The sequence below is a fragment of the Miscanthus floridulus genome, chromosome 4, assembly GCF_019320115.1.
Source record: "Miscanthus floridulus cultivar M001 chromosome 4, ASM1932011v1, whole genome shotgun sequence".
NCBI classification, from domain to species: Eukaryota; Viridiplantae; Streptophyta; class Magnoliopsida; order Poales; family Poaceae; genus Miscanthus; species Miscanthus floridulus.
Genome location: NC_089583.1, coordinates 42,302,214 through 42,316,843, shown reverse-complemented (window position 1 = coordinate 42,316,843; position 14,630 = coordinate 42,302,214). Strand labels below are relative to the sequence as shown.

The 14,630-nt window shown below is 48.8% G+C and overlaps 2 protein-coding genes across 3 annotated transcripts; both read right to left on the bottom strand.

Moving 5' to 3' along the window:
* Positions 1–1,534: 1,534 nt before the first annotated feature.
* LOC136548436 (peroxidase 31-like) lies at positions 1,535–1,810 on the bottom strand. The gene has a single exon (XM_066539966.1). The coding sequence runs from the start codon at positions 1,808–1,810 to the stop codon at positions 1,535–1,537; it is 276 nt and encodes a 91-aa protein (XP_066396063.1).
* A 973-nt stretch (positions 1,811–2,783) lies between these two features.
* Positions 2,784–6,968, bottom strand: LOC136551412 (uncharacterized). Of its 2 annotated transcripts, none has more exons than XM_066542967.1 (3): positions 6,634–6,968; positions 6,381–6,524; positions 2,784–3,067 (listed from the first exon to the last, which is right to left on the bottom strand). In XM_066542967.1, exons 1-3 carry the CDS (start codon positions 6,844–6,846, stop codon positions 2,924–2,926), a joined length of 501 nt encoding a protein of 166 aa, XP_066399064.1. In that variant the 5' UTR covers positions 6,847–6,968; the 3' UTR covers positions 2,784–2,923. The 2 variants fall into 2 exon arrangements, with proteins under 2 accessions (XP_066399064.1, XP_066399065.1); XM_066542968.1 differs by lacking the exons at positions 6,381–6,524; positions 6,634–6,968 and adding exons at positions 4,999–5,150; positions 5,249–6,359 and having other exon boundaries at positions 2,901–3,067.
* Between the last annotated feature and the right edge of the window lie 7,662 nt (positions 6,969–14,630).

Genomic DNA, 14,630 nt, shown 5'->3' with positions numbered 1-14,630 from the left:
GTCACTAGGGATAAGTCAGACGAGTATCGCTACAACGTCCCTCTTATTTTCTTCCACGTGGTTGAGATTCACTTGCCCATCAGGGTTTGCAGGCAGTTTGGAAGAATGACAGGCTACCCACCACCGCTTTACTCCACCAACCAAGAATTGCACGGGTGCGCTATCAATTAATAACAAAGCTATAATTCAGAGGTGTGTGTGGTACAACTAACAATCATTTTGTTGTAGGTATGACCGCAGGAAGAGGTACAAGACCAAGGATTGGCGCGTGACATACAACGCGTACATCCAGCTGTGGCAGAACAGGGACCGGCAGCAGGTCCATGTGGGTCCCCCACATGACCTGCACACCTTCGACGAGTACCTGCGGTGGCTTCACAGGTCTATGAGGACACATATCAAGCCCCCATACACTGAGGAGGCGATTGACGAGGACTCAGAGGAAGATGTGATCGAAGATGTGTACGACGTTGCCACTAGGGACGACACACAACTACAGAGAGCCCCGCTTTAAAGATACGTGGTAAGATACTCGAATGGTACAATTTGTTATCCATTTGGTATTAAGTATGTGTACTAAAACTATCCAACCACGTTTCTATATCCAAGCGACATAATTGTCAAGGATGTCCAACGAAGCAACGTTTCGGCTTCACAAGTCTAGAGGGCAGGGGCCAGGCGTTCTCGAGGCTTTTGTGGAGGTAAACATAAACTTATCCATTCCAAAAATATTTCTTTAGTGTATATGCGTTTGGAAAATGCACTAACTTTAACGTCTTTTTATGTAGAAGGTGAAGCGGAGCTGCAGGAAGCTAGCTTAGAAGCTGAGCTGCAATGACACTCCTTGGGTGGAACCGGCAGTCCCGGCGTGGTCGGGTGGCACGTCTTCTGGCTCTTTGAGGACACCAGCCGGCTCTTCTCAGTCGGTGACAGGTGCCACTTCTGCAGTGCGTACACCACCACATCATAGCGCTGGGAAGGACTCTGCAAACGAGGACGATGAGGACGACGACGATGATGACGATGACCTCCCAGGCTTCCGCAAATAGCACCACCAATGGGACGATTGGCCGTAGGACGAGATCGGCATGTCTCAGCTAGGTGGTACCCCGCTTGGTACCCAAGGAGCCTCACAGGTAGTAACAAAGGTAATTTCTTTAAATACGTAGGCTCCATGAACTAACGACCATAAAGATTATAAGTAATCGTGCATATCATATACTTGCAGGGTACGAGCCGTACGCACCGGCAACGCGACCACACCGACGTTGGCTACATTCCCAATGTGTTGCCAACAAATCCAAAGAGACAGAGGCGTCCGAGGGATCCTTACACTCATGGGTCTTAGTTTGTTAGGTCGAACGAATATTATCGTCCAAAACTTGCAGACTTAGTTGGTTATGTTATGTCAAACTTATGTCGAACCAATAAAATGTTATGTGGCAGCTTGTCAACTTGCGCACGGACTTTATTTATTTGCTTCATATTCGTTTCAATGCATCGCGGCAGCACTGCCGGCGAGATTAACTAGCAACTAGTTCGGAAACCGACAGTCCCGACGTATCTCGCCGCCGGTGGCCGGCGTGTTGACCCCGATCATCCTGAGCTTGGTCATCGCCGCCACGAAATCGTCGAAGACAGCACCCTGGTTGGACGCGTAGTAGTCGACCGTGCTGCGCGACCTCATGTCGGAGTAGAGCACATGGTAGAAGATGTTGTGGAATCCCACCGGCGTGGGGTCGAGGAAGGCGAAGGCGTTGGGGTCGGAGCTGCATGTGCCGTTCAACTGCGACGCGAAGCCAGTGTCCATGGTCGCGTCGCTGCCGATCCTCACCGACAACAGCTCCCGTGGCTGGTCTTCTGTCTGCGTTCAGGTCCTGCCTCGCCAAGATTGGTGGTGCGGCAGACCCTGCTACGTCACCGGTCAGCGGCCCGGTCGTTACCACGTCACCCCTCTCGCCGCGCCACCATGCATGGCGTGGTGGCAATAGGCGCGGCCAAAAATGTTAGTTTTGAAGAAAAAAAATAGTATTAGATTTAAAATTAGTTTACAAAAAGTGTAAAAAAAATCCCTTCGGTGGTGCTCTGAACCATCGCTCTGGATTGGGTGACTTCTGCTGGGGTCCCGCTTCAGATTGTCGTCTCCCGTGTCACACTCCCTTCCCGCTCCCTTATGCCCGCCATTGTTGGACCAGCAAAGCTTGATGGGGATTGCTTTGATTTTGACCTTCGACCTCTCAATGGCATCAAAAGGGAACGAATCCTCCTTACTTGCTTGCTTGAACTGCTTCGATGATTTGTCCAGCGGCAACGAAAAACCCTTCTTCCCGGAGAGCCTCAAGCTCTCCGCCAAGGTGGGGAACTCCGATGCCATAGCACGAATAGGTGAACGAAACGCGGCGTCCCGCCTCTTCCAGACTTCATCCGCGCCGCTCGGATGATCCCTCCGATGACCTGATGACCCCGGCGAGTGAAACTCCTGCGCCGCGCGAGGTGACTCCCCACTTGACGCAAACCCAGGGGAGACCTCCATTGAGATATCGCAAACCAGAGAGCACGAGGCCCCCAACTCGCGGATAGATCGATAGAGCGTCAAAAACTGGACACGATCTCCTACTTTTAATTGCTTATGAGGCGGGGAGTCGCCGGCGGCGATCGCCGGAGAGTGGAGCACTCAACAGGGCGTCGGCCCGTCTCTCTCCCAATGTCGCTCACCGGCAGCCTTCTATGTTGATTGATTGAATGAAAGTGATAAAGACTGTTCGGTGTCCACCTACCTCGTCTGTAACAGTTGCGGTGTCAATATGACTTTTGCTTCATTATTAATACAACATATTACTGATATATGATATTCCAAGTTAAATACACACAATACAAACTCTGGTCGTGTAGACATAAGAAATTGTCCATATAAAACTAGGGCTTATAGGCTTGCCACGGGCATGATGTAAAAGGTGGCTCGAGATGTGTAGCAGAGCTTTTTTGTGTCCTTAAGTCTAAAATCGATTGTGGTAACCACGACTGATCTGCCCTTCCTCAGTATCTGCGCTTCAACATCCACTTCAGCCTGCATGAAGATAAATAATGGGCATTAGGATTGAATACATGCTTGAAATCAGACATGATAAAATATTTGACAGTGAGATGGAAGAACTCCAAATGTCTTTATATCCCATTATTACTATTTTTCACTAGTTTGTGTTTCAATTAGAAGTACTATGTTAGAGATTTAGCAACGGCAGAGAGTCGTAGAGACATGATTCCACAGACGTAGATGTTTAATGCTTCAAAAGAAAATATGCCATGCCCAAATTCAGTGACGAACGTAGCGATATTTTAGAACAAAGAAGAGAGTGAAGGAAATAAATTATGGCACAAGTGAAGAAATAAATTATATGGCGCCCTTCCAAAGTTCACTGAATTGGCAAAAAATGACAGAAGTACGCAGCAACAATGTCATTGGGATTCGTTAGTGACAAGGTTGTCCCCAGGGTCAGCAGATGAGAATGAGATAGCTTAGCATTTTGATTTCATTTTGCACCTACTATCATGTAAATGGACTCAAAACTGAAATTGATTGATTATGTGAGTTAAATGTAAGCTACTGATGTCACACTGACATGGGGCATCATAGCAAGTATCACATGGAATTATAAAACTGGTATCTGTTAGATTTATTCTAAATCAAAAGCATAATTTAGAGCTATATGACATGCCACCCTTCAAGGCCCACTTTATCACAATCCAATTTCCCAACAAGGACACAACATTACGACATACATTACTAGCGAATGACTGAAAAATTACCAGTGATAATCTCAAGCTTCTAATCTTTTTTTCTCAGATTAGATATAAATCACAGAGAAGCTAAAAGTGTTTATAGTTTGTGAAAGTTCAAATCAAAATTATTAAACCCTTGGACCTTTTGAGGATTAAAACCGTCTTATATGATCATTATATAGGACAAAATCCATATTAGAACCTCTGTTCCAAAAAATATGACAACAGTAGAATAGATGCAATAAAACTACAATAACTTTTCTCTCTGATATCATTTGTAGATATTAAATTTTCAAACTGGCAATATGCTCTTTTATAAGCACTTGAATACCATTTTGATTTATGCTCGTCACATCGATCGTATTCTACCATTTGTGGCCTCCAGAATGTCATGCATTCAGCATCTAATGCTTTGCAGTATAGGATTTTTAAGCTCCCATACTTTCTCTTTTTAAGTGCGCATGTATGAAACCTTCCACGGTTATGTACATTATTATATCTCACTTGTATGACATGCTTGTATTGAACTATTGAGTCTGGACTGGACCCCTAACCTTTCTTCAAAGTTGAGACAAATGGACCAAGACTTTGCAAGACCTAGTAGCATCGCATAAACAATCACCAGGTTTAACACTATTTAAATATATTTGCTACCAGTAAACCAGATATTGGCATGCCTGATATATTTCACATTTATCATTCTACAACGTTGACCTCAAACATTGGCTAGAGGTTCTACTATATCCCACTCAATCAAATTCATCCCCTTTCTCGCAAAGTTGCAATGCTTGTTCAGATACTCTCATTTACAAACAGTTATTTACATCTAAAACTTGGGTTGCAGTCTGAACTCTGAGTCAGAGTTGTAGGCTGTAACCGGTTCTGGTTGCTTTTATTTTTGCCTCTGCTACAAACTGTTGTATTCCTGTTGGCTCAATGGAAATGGGGATGCCTCGTGATGAAAAAAAAAATTACATCTAAAGCTTCATAAAATCTGTTCCCTTTAGCTACATTAATAATAACCAATTAAAAAGCAGTAGCCAGACACCCCCAAATCCCCCAAATTATCCTGACGTTTTAAATGGCTGCACAAAGTTGCCCCAAGAGTACGTAACAATGTGAAATTCGAGTATATTCCAATCAAATTGGATGCTGGATGGAGGCCAAGATTATTGGAAAAGCAATACTGTATGCATCTGGTGCAGAGAATTTAATTACAAGATCACATCGCATCGCGCTGCAGCTAGGTACGCGGTGCTAAGCTCGCCGAGGAACATCTCCCGATCCCCGGCGGCTGCCCGCGCGCATGCCATCCCGACGGCCTCGGCCACGGCCGCCACCGCGCCCCCGTGGAGCGTGTTGTGCGGGTTCTGCAGGGAAAAGTCCATGCAAGGGAACTAGGTAGGTACGCAGCAGAGAGAGAGAGAGAGAGATCTCAAAGGGGAGCTCAGTAGCAGTAGGTGCTCACGGTCACGGCGTGTGAGACGGTGATGGTGCAGGAGACCCGCGGGGTCGGGGAGGCGGTGACGGCAACCGCGGAGAGGATGGCGCGGACGAGCGCGGAGTAGGCGTCGGGCTGCTCGGCCGAGGCCGGGAGGCGCGCGTCGGCGCCTAGGGCGAGGAAGAATGCTAGCATCACCGCCCGGGAGTCCGCCAGCGACAGCTTATGCCCCGGTTTCCCGTCCGACTCCGACATCTCCTCCTCCGCCTGCGTCGTTTGCTTTGCTGCTCCGGAAGTCCGGCGCCGTGGGGGTGGTGCGAGTTCGGGATGGGGCTGGGGCGGGGAGGCATGTACCGGCCGGAGTAATGCGTGACACTGACAGCCACTGTGGGTTGTTGGCCGTGCCGTGCTCCCTGAAAATATCGTGTGGGGGGAAGAGGGCCGAGCGCTGCGCGTGCACGCGAGGCAATCGCGGCTAGGGTTCGTCGTCGGAAGAAGAAGGAAGGCCAACTGGGTGAAGCAGGCTAAGGATGGGCATGGCCCATTTCAGGCTTCTTTTTTTAATTAAAAATTCTATTTAAGTTAATTCCTGAAATTCAAGTGAATTTGAATCCGGCATAAATTTGGATGGAGAATTAAAAGTTTCAGTAAAAGTAATAGAGGGACATAGGAATCTATACTAAGTTTTCATAATTTTCACAGAAATGTCCCCAAGCCAGTTTCTTTTATTTGAGAGGTACTGATACTAATTTGAATTTTTGGTCTCATAGATATTATCCCCTTCCCCTCTTGAATCTTGAATTCCTGATACCTACTCGTATCCCAAGCACTACTCGAGGCACAAAGTCCACCCTGATCACCTCAGATGCCAGAAGATGTTTGACGAGTGGCACAACCTCATTTCTTGCAGAATCATATTCGGTGATTCTCAACCACATGTTCTTCTCCTATCCCCACAATTCCAAGCATCAGGAAGGAGGTCGAGCTTCTCAACTAATGCAAGAAAATTGCCTCAAAGCACATAGAATTTTGTGGCGATCGATTCGATCCATCCTACACAGCGAGTGCTGTATATGGCGAGCGAAACCATTGGGGGAAAAAATGAAATGGATCTGTATTGTATATCAGGGCGTTGACTGTTGAGGATCGGCAAACTCACGTTGAGTCGCGCGGCGGCGAGGTACGCGGTGCTGAGCTCGCCGAGGAACATCTCCTTGTCCCCAGCAGCGGAGCGCGCGCACGCCATCCCGACTGCCTCAGCCACGGCCGCCACCGCGCCGCCGTGGAGCGTGTTGTACTGGTTCTGCACTCACCGCGCCGGCCGGAGGTAAATAGGAGAAAGGGGAGAGATGGAGATCGAGAGTGGTTCTGTCCTATCCAACGGGGAGGCTAATTAAGAAGCAGGCGCTCACCGTGACGGCGGGGGAGATGGTGATGGTGCAGGAGACGCGCGAGGAGGTGACGGCGGCGGAGGAGACGATGGCGCGGACGAGCGAGGAGTAGGCGTCGGGCCGCTCGGCCGAGGCTGGGAGGGGCACGTCCACGCCCAGGCCTTGGAAGAAGCCCAGCGTCCGCTCTCGGGACTCTGCCGGCGAAAGCCGCTGCGGATTCACCGGCGGCGGCATCTCTTTCGCAAATTACAGGCCCGTTTACGTTTGCTTTCTGCTCTTCTCCGGCGCAGGTGGTAGCAGCAGCTGGTGCGGACGTGGCTGCGGTAGCGCACCGCGCACCTCCGGCTCAGGGTGGGGTTGGGGGTGGGGGTGGGGTCAGATGTTGCGCAGGCAGCCACGCACGCATTGTTTGATGAATGTTGCCTCAAAAGTCCAAAAACCATGTTTGTTTCTACTTATAATAATAATCAGGATTACTCCTTTGATGTCTATAAAATCTTGCTTTTCCGTCAGTTATCAGCCTCCCCACGCACAGTGCTTGCTGCCGCGCCCGACCACACCGGAGACGAAGAAGAAGATGGCGGTGACGTTAGGGTTCCAACGGGCAGCGGCGGCGCCCTTTCTCTCCGGCTCTCCCTCTCTTCTTCCCCAACTCCGACGGGTTTAGAAGAGAAGGGCTCGTGGGAGGCAAGCCGGCCAGGTAGTGAGGACAGCAGGAGGGTGGCTTATGGACCTAGCGGCGGCGGAGGCGGCCGAGCCAGGTTAGGGCGAGGGCATCCATGGGCGGAGCTTGCTGCGGAAGAAGGAGGGGGGAGGGGAAGAAGGTGACCTCCACGGGCACGCTAGGGTTTGGCCGGCGAAACCCTAGCACGCCCGCGGCGGGGCGGTGGGCGGCGGCAAGGGCGAGGACGAGGAAGAGGGCGGAGGAAGAAGAGGGATGGGAGAAGGTTGAAGATGACTCCTGAGCCGTAGGATTAGGATCAAAGGATGCCATCGTCGCCTGATGGAAAACAAAATTGTACTCACATATAGCGGAGACACACCCTATAATGATCCTATTCACTATAAAAAAAAGAGAACCCCACCAAACGCTTCAAATTTTTTTATCGCTGCTTTAGAACTTTAAACTAGCACAACGGGGATCGAGAATCAAAAATTCTTGTGGTACAATAATTATAATTGAATCGCTTATAAGCGATCTCAAACACAACCAAAGAGCATCTCGAGCATCACCTTGGTACATCTCCTCTAATAAACTGATAACAAGGTGTCCCAATATCTTTTTTGGATTATTAGAAAGATACCGCATTAGATCATCAATAACCTCTTCTAATACATGAAATCTACAAGTTAGAAACTTATTTTTTTCTCTTTTTTGTGTTTCCTTTTCTCTCCATGGCAATATTAGATTCACATTTACCTCGACCTCTACCATGCCCAGCGGTAGCCCCAGCCACCGCTGCGCCTAGCTCCGACACCGGGCATTGATGTGCCTAGACCTGGCCTCAACTGTAACACCCTTGGTGTTACACCCTAAACAATCTACTAAATCATGACATGAGCATCATGTTTATGTAATAATGCATGCGATAGAAGGTGTTAATAAATTTCTTGTAGACTAAAATAACCAATAAAAATGTTAAATGAATGTTGATTCGATAGCTCATGTATATTAAGTAGGGTTGAAAATCAATTTTTAGTAAGCAAAAATACTATAGAACATGTGTGTGATACTTAAATAAAGTTTGAAGTACAAACTTTGTAGATGACAATGCAACTCTTGCTGTAAAAAAATAATATGACTAGCTAGTATTTCTAATGGCTTGGAAATGGAACTTGAAGTCAAATTAAGCTCAAGACTTGGAAGAAATTTTAAGTTTGAAAACAGTGTGACAATGCCATGTTAGTGAATTAATTCTGGAAAATCTAGTTAAAGGTCAATGCTGTGTTTTTGCTCATTATGGTAGACTGATGTACCATCGTTAGCATGGTTGAAGTAGTTTAGCTTCACTTGTGTTAGGTTAGTTTTTAGACGCGCTTTAAAATTCGTGCACGACCTCACCTCGGGCTGGCTGGTCCGATGTGCGTGGTCACCGCGCTCGAGAGTGCGGCGTCGCGTGGGGTGCACATGTTGTTGCACGCGTGCACCGCGCATAACCTTGCCAGCGGCTGTCTCATCGTCGCCTATGTTGTGCATTGGGCCGAGCGGGTCGCGGCCACCTCGTGTCGGGCCGGCCGAGCCATGCCTTGGTTCATGCGCTCACGAGCGCTGCACCGCACCGCTGCGTTGTGCCGATGTGCTGCCACTACGCTACGTCGGTGCAGCCGCTGCGCGGTCGCATGGCGAGGTGTCATCATAATACGATTGTTGTGTGCCCCGCTGTCGCTGCTTGCGTGCGCCACCGTGTCTGCTGAGCCACGCACGGGGTCAAGCCAAGTTCGTGGCCATTGTCGCCGTGTCGATGTGAAAGTCGTCCTGCCCTGCGGCTCACCTACCGTGAGCCCGTGCCGCCGCCCGTCGCGTCTTGGTCAACGGACCCTAGTCACAAGGTGATGGCGATGCCTCTCTGCCCATCCTGCCTCACTTACCCCCCACTAGCCGACGTCGGTGAGCCCTGCTTGGGTCTGGCCGCTCCAATTCAAGCGCATCGCGCCAATCCCTCTACTGTCTCATCACCTGTGCGCATGTGCTCATGTTGCAGCTATCGATCAAAACTGCCCATCTTAATCCGCTCGTGCTCACTCGTGTGCCTCTCCACGACATGACCACGGCTTGAGCTCTGCTTTTCCGCCCTCCAATTCGCCTAGCGCCAGCGGCTTTGCCATTCAATTCCTCGCTCTAATGGGTAGCTTAGGAAGTAGGCTAGCCGTCTCCTTCCCCACAAGCTTGGTCATGCCCTATCGACCGGCAATTTGGCCTTTTGTTGCCCTCGGTTAGGTGCGCCGCCGTGCCAGTGAAATTGGGGTAAGGTCCAAATTAGTTCAATTATTTGTATCCAGGAGCTCGCTTGACCTTCTTTATCTGGTGCTCGCACCATTTGGCCAGGGCGCTTACTGAAGACGTGGTGACGCATGGGTGTCCATCCCGGAGCATCACCGCCTCGGCGGCTCGCATGTGGCCAGGCCACCTCGGCACTCCTCCGCCTAAACCGTCACCGCAACACGAATTCCGATGAGCTACTGGTGCTTACCCGTTATCCCTACCACCCTGATAGAACCTTAGGTCATCGGAATAGTCGCGTCGACACCACGGATAGCCATTCGCCGCTGTAGCCCGCGATAGTGCGCCTCCAAGTTCCTAACCGCCACCCATCCTTGCGCATTTAGCTGTAGATGGTGGTCAGGCCCTTAATCCCGTCGAAGCACGCCTAGGTTGCCCGGCGTAACCGCCTTATGCCGTCGGTAGCCAAGCCGGCGCGCGCGGGGTTTTCAAGGACCTCCCCGTGGTAAAGGTGAAAGGTCCTTGTGTGGTTTTGGTAATTGAGTGACAACCTAGGTGGACTAATTGTGTTTATGTGAGATACACATGTGATTAGTCCACAGGTACATTTGTGTGAACAACATATGCCATGAAGATGAAAATGGCTTGGAGATGTTGCAAAGCTCACACATGTGATGATAAAGGAGCTCATTGCACATAAGACATGACACTAAGTCATGTGATCAAGGTGGAGAAGATCAAGACAAGACTTGGCTTGATGGACCGGTTACAAGCGTGAAGGGCAAGTCGAAGGCTTTGGAGTGATGGACCGCATGGTGGTGAAGCTTAAGCAAGACTTAGCGCTGATGGACGAAGGCAACGGTGAAAAGCAAGTGAAGTCAAGATCGATGAACCAATATGATCACGTGATGATATGAAGTGGATCATATCATTGTTGATCGTGTTGGTGCATGTATTGCATCAACTTTGGAGGAGAAGGAATTGAATGCGCAAGGCAAAGGTATAACCTAGGGCATTTCATTTCACCGGTCATAGGTGTGTAGAGAAGTTTATGACCGGGTTTAGGATAGATTGCCGTACTATCAAGAGGGGTAAACTTGTTTGCATATCGTTCATCTAGTGCCACTCGAGTGATCTAACTTTGCATCGTCGCTAGGATTGAGTGGCGTGGCAAGTTGAGTGGCTAATCCTTTAGAAAATGATTGTGAAAATGCTAACACACATACAAATAGTGGTGTTGGCACATTTGCAAAGGAGAAGAAAGTGGACTTGATGTGGATCAACTCGGTGAAGGAACGGAGGCAAGGGTTCAAAACTCTATCGGCGGAGTGTTATATCTAACCATGGTGCTAAGGATAAACTTAAAGGTGCAACTCCGATTGGTATCACACTTCAAAGGTTTACTCTATACACCTGAGCATCATTTGGTAGTAATTACTCTCCCATATTTTCAATCTATGCATATGTGCGAACTTTAAACCAAACACTAGCATATATGTAGGGCGAGATAATACTACCATCTCGGGTTTGTGGTACTTGTACAAAATCATTTTCACATGGTAAAATTGCTTGGGCAAGCAACATGAATCCAAAAGAGCTTAATTTTCATATCTTTGTAGAGTTGTCATCAATTTCCAAAAACGGGGAGATTGAAAGGTCATTGTGTGATTTTGGTAATTGAGTGACAACCTAGGTGGACTAATTGTGTTTATGTGAGATACACAGGTGATTAGTCTACAGGTACATGTGTGTGAGAAACATATGCCATGAAGATGAAAATGGCTTGGAGATATTCCAAAGCTCACACATGTGGTGATGGCTTGGAGTGCGGACAGTCCGACGGTGCCACCGGCGCCCTATACAGAAAAGACAAGGTCTCACAGAGTGGACCGGACGCTAGTCACGTGGTGACCGGACGCTGGGGTCCTGCGTCCAGTCAGTGGCAGCAGTGAGCGCACGGTCTCGGTCTCCTGACCGGACGCTGGCGTGAAGAGTGATCGGACGCTCAGGGTCTGTGTCTGGTTAGTGCTGACTTATGGTGACATAGGTGGCGCTGGAGTTAGGCGCACGGGCACAGAACTAATCGGACGCTGGTCTGCGTCCGGTCATGGTGGACCGGACGCGTCCGGTTGCAAAACAGAGGCTCGGGGAGCTCTCTGGAAACGACCGGACTCAGGCGCAGCAGCGTCCGGTCATTCACTGTGCAGCGTCCGATCGTAACTTAACCGTTGAGATCGGGCAGCTCTAGTTGAACGCAGAGCGACACGTGGACGGCGTAGAGCGACCGGACGCTGGCAGGGTGCGTCCGGTCGATCTGACCGGACCGTCCAGTCGTCCCGAAATTTGCCCAGTGAAGGGTTAATGGCTTGTTTAGCCCATGGGGCTATAAATAGAAGGTGGTCTCGGCCATGGCTTGCGCTGAGCACCCTCACGCCTATGTGGCTTGTGTAGGAGTGCTTGGATGCCCTCTAACTCACTTGTGCTTACAAGAGTGCAAATCAATTGCGAGTGAGTGTGATTCTAGTGCGTTGAATTGTGAAATTGTATCGAGTGGCACTAGGTGATCGAGTTGAACTTCTGACCTTTCATCTATTTTTCCCAATTAGGAGCTGCCCCCCCCCCCCCCCCCCCCCCCAGCTTTATAATAATAATCGGCTATCTAGGCGGCAGTAATCATGGACATCTGCCTCCTCTTTGTTACTGACCGGTCAAGCATTCGGCTCAGTAGCAGCAATAATGGAAAGATTCAGAGCCGATGTGTAGTGGGTGCACAATGCAGTAAATTCTGTTTTTCATGTGAACATCATAAACTCCATGGTGTCGTCGGTAAGTGACCTGATGGCACTTGATAATATCGTTGGCAGCAGCAACGCTATTTTGTGACCCTGGCCAGCAGCCACGCGGCCTCATCGTCGTCTCTGTCTTGAATGCATGAAGGGCTTTACGATCAATAGTTTGTAGCAGTGATGCATTTGTACACAGATGCAAGTCTCCATAGTCCCCTGGTGGCTTGCTTTGTCAGCTAGTACATTGCATGGCGTGTACTGCAACATATGTACACGTACTGGTGTATTGCAAGGCTATACACACAAGAATCTGTTCTATTGTTTGCTTATTGATGTGCTCTGATAGTACTTGTGAAAGGCACACACTACCAGCGCCTCCGTTCATTGGAACGAGGAAGCTGTATGATTCGACGGCGCGGTGGCCTTGGCATCCCTGGCAATCTCGCGGCAACATCGGCAGCGCACGATCTCGCCGTCTTGCACGACGACCTTGTGGCGCCATCGTCATTGGTAGCAGCCTCACTCGCGCCGTCGAGGCCGAGGTGACCTCCAAGTCTTGTGGAGAGCTTTGGTCTTGTAGCTGTGCCAACGAGTGCCTCATCATCTTCGTTTTGTCGACTCCGTGTTCTTCAGTGCCGACGTGTCATTTACGTCATCGTCGGCATGTCGTAGATGTGTCTGGTCATTTCATGATCTCGTATTCGTGCTCTAGGAACATCCAGCGGATCCATTCACCTTGATCCTATTTGCTTCGCTGAAAAGTGCTAGTGAAGCTTGTCGATCAGACTGTCCATCGCTAGTCTTGCTGTAGTCTTGCAGGGTAGTGGACAGGTACATGTTAAGGCACCGCACCATCTCCTTGTCGATAGCTAGCTGGTTGCCGACGATCATCTTCATGTTCACATCCAGGTGGAGCGCGTGCCAGACGATCTTTGTGGTGTTTGTGCCATGGCGAACAAACCGCAGCAGGAGGCTAATGAATTAACATGGCATCGCTGGGCGCTCTACTTGCTCGGGGACCCGCTAGTATGAAACGCTGCAGCCGACGTAGCTGTCGACTAGTGCGTAGGTCTTCTTTCTTGCTATTAGCCATTTGCATGTAACTAGCCGATAGCATGAACATTGGCTTCCTCCAACTTGAGTCAGCTCAGATAATTCTTTATTACCACTCATTGATATTTTCATTCATCAGCTGCACATGTCACTCAAGAGGAGTTGATGGATGGAGGCCTTCCAATATACTCCTTCCACTCATTGATATAAAATGCACGTCCAGCCCATCGAGACGCATCATACATTCTAATTGACGTAAGCATTGGCAGTTCACAGCCGATTCTAACGATCAGACAGCCGATCTCTGTGTTCTGGCCTTGGAGTCGATGATGGAGTGGCTGATAGGAGGTGTGGAAAAAAACACAAGTCCTGATAATTGCTCTTGTGATATATTAGCCGATTCAGGCCTCCGACTTATGATATGACAGATGCCTTAACCATTCCTATAACTTTCTTCTGGTCTAAACTTGAGCTTGATCTGACCGTTGCTTTTTGATGATGAATGCATCTTGGTGAACTGCACCTGCAGGAGATACAAATTCCTTCTCTTCGGTTGTACCGGCTTCAATTTCTCTATTATTTATATGTGTATATTTCCTCTAAGCAACATGAAGCGCATGATTGTCGATGATGCTGAAGAAGACCCTGACATGTTACTTCGTAGCCGAACACAAGTTATGTTCAGCTGTATTTATATAACTTATACTTGGATATATTCTGCAAGGCATTTTTTAGACAGCAAACTATCGTCGTCTCGATTTATTTCCTATGTGGCATCTTGGTCGGTACTAACGTGATTTGCATCGGCTCCGTATATCCGATTGTGGCTGGATCGGTTCTTATATGGCCGATTGTAGCAGTGCTAGTTGATATTTCCTCTGGTGCCGTCGTCATGACTGAATGGGTTGGACCCAACCGAGACAGCATCAACACGCATGCCGTTGAAAACACCAAGGACAACTATTGAACTCTTCTATCGGTTGTCCTTGCATCTGTGGGAATAATCTTTCTTCACTGTATTTGTCAATCGACTGTGTTGACATCCGCAGGCCCATCGGTCCATTGACTATTGGCGTTGTTTCCCCTGGCAATAGAGGACCAAAACATTTCACGAGCCATCGGCTATTCTTGGTTATTACCTCCATCGGTTGTCTATTATACCAAGAAACAATAGCCGACGAAAGAATTCAAGATATAGCCTGAACCATTAACTCAACATTTAATGCCTCCGTAATTAA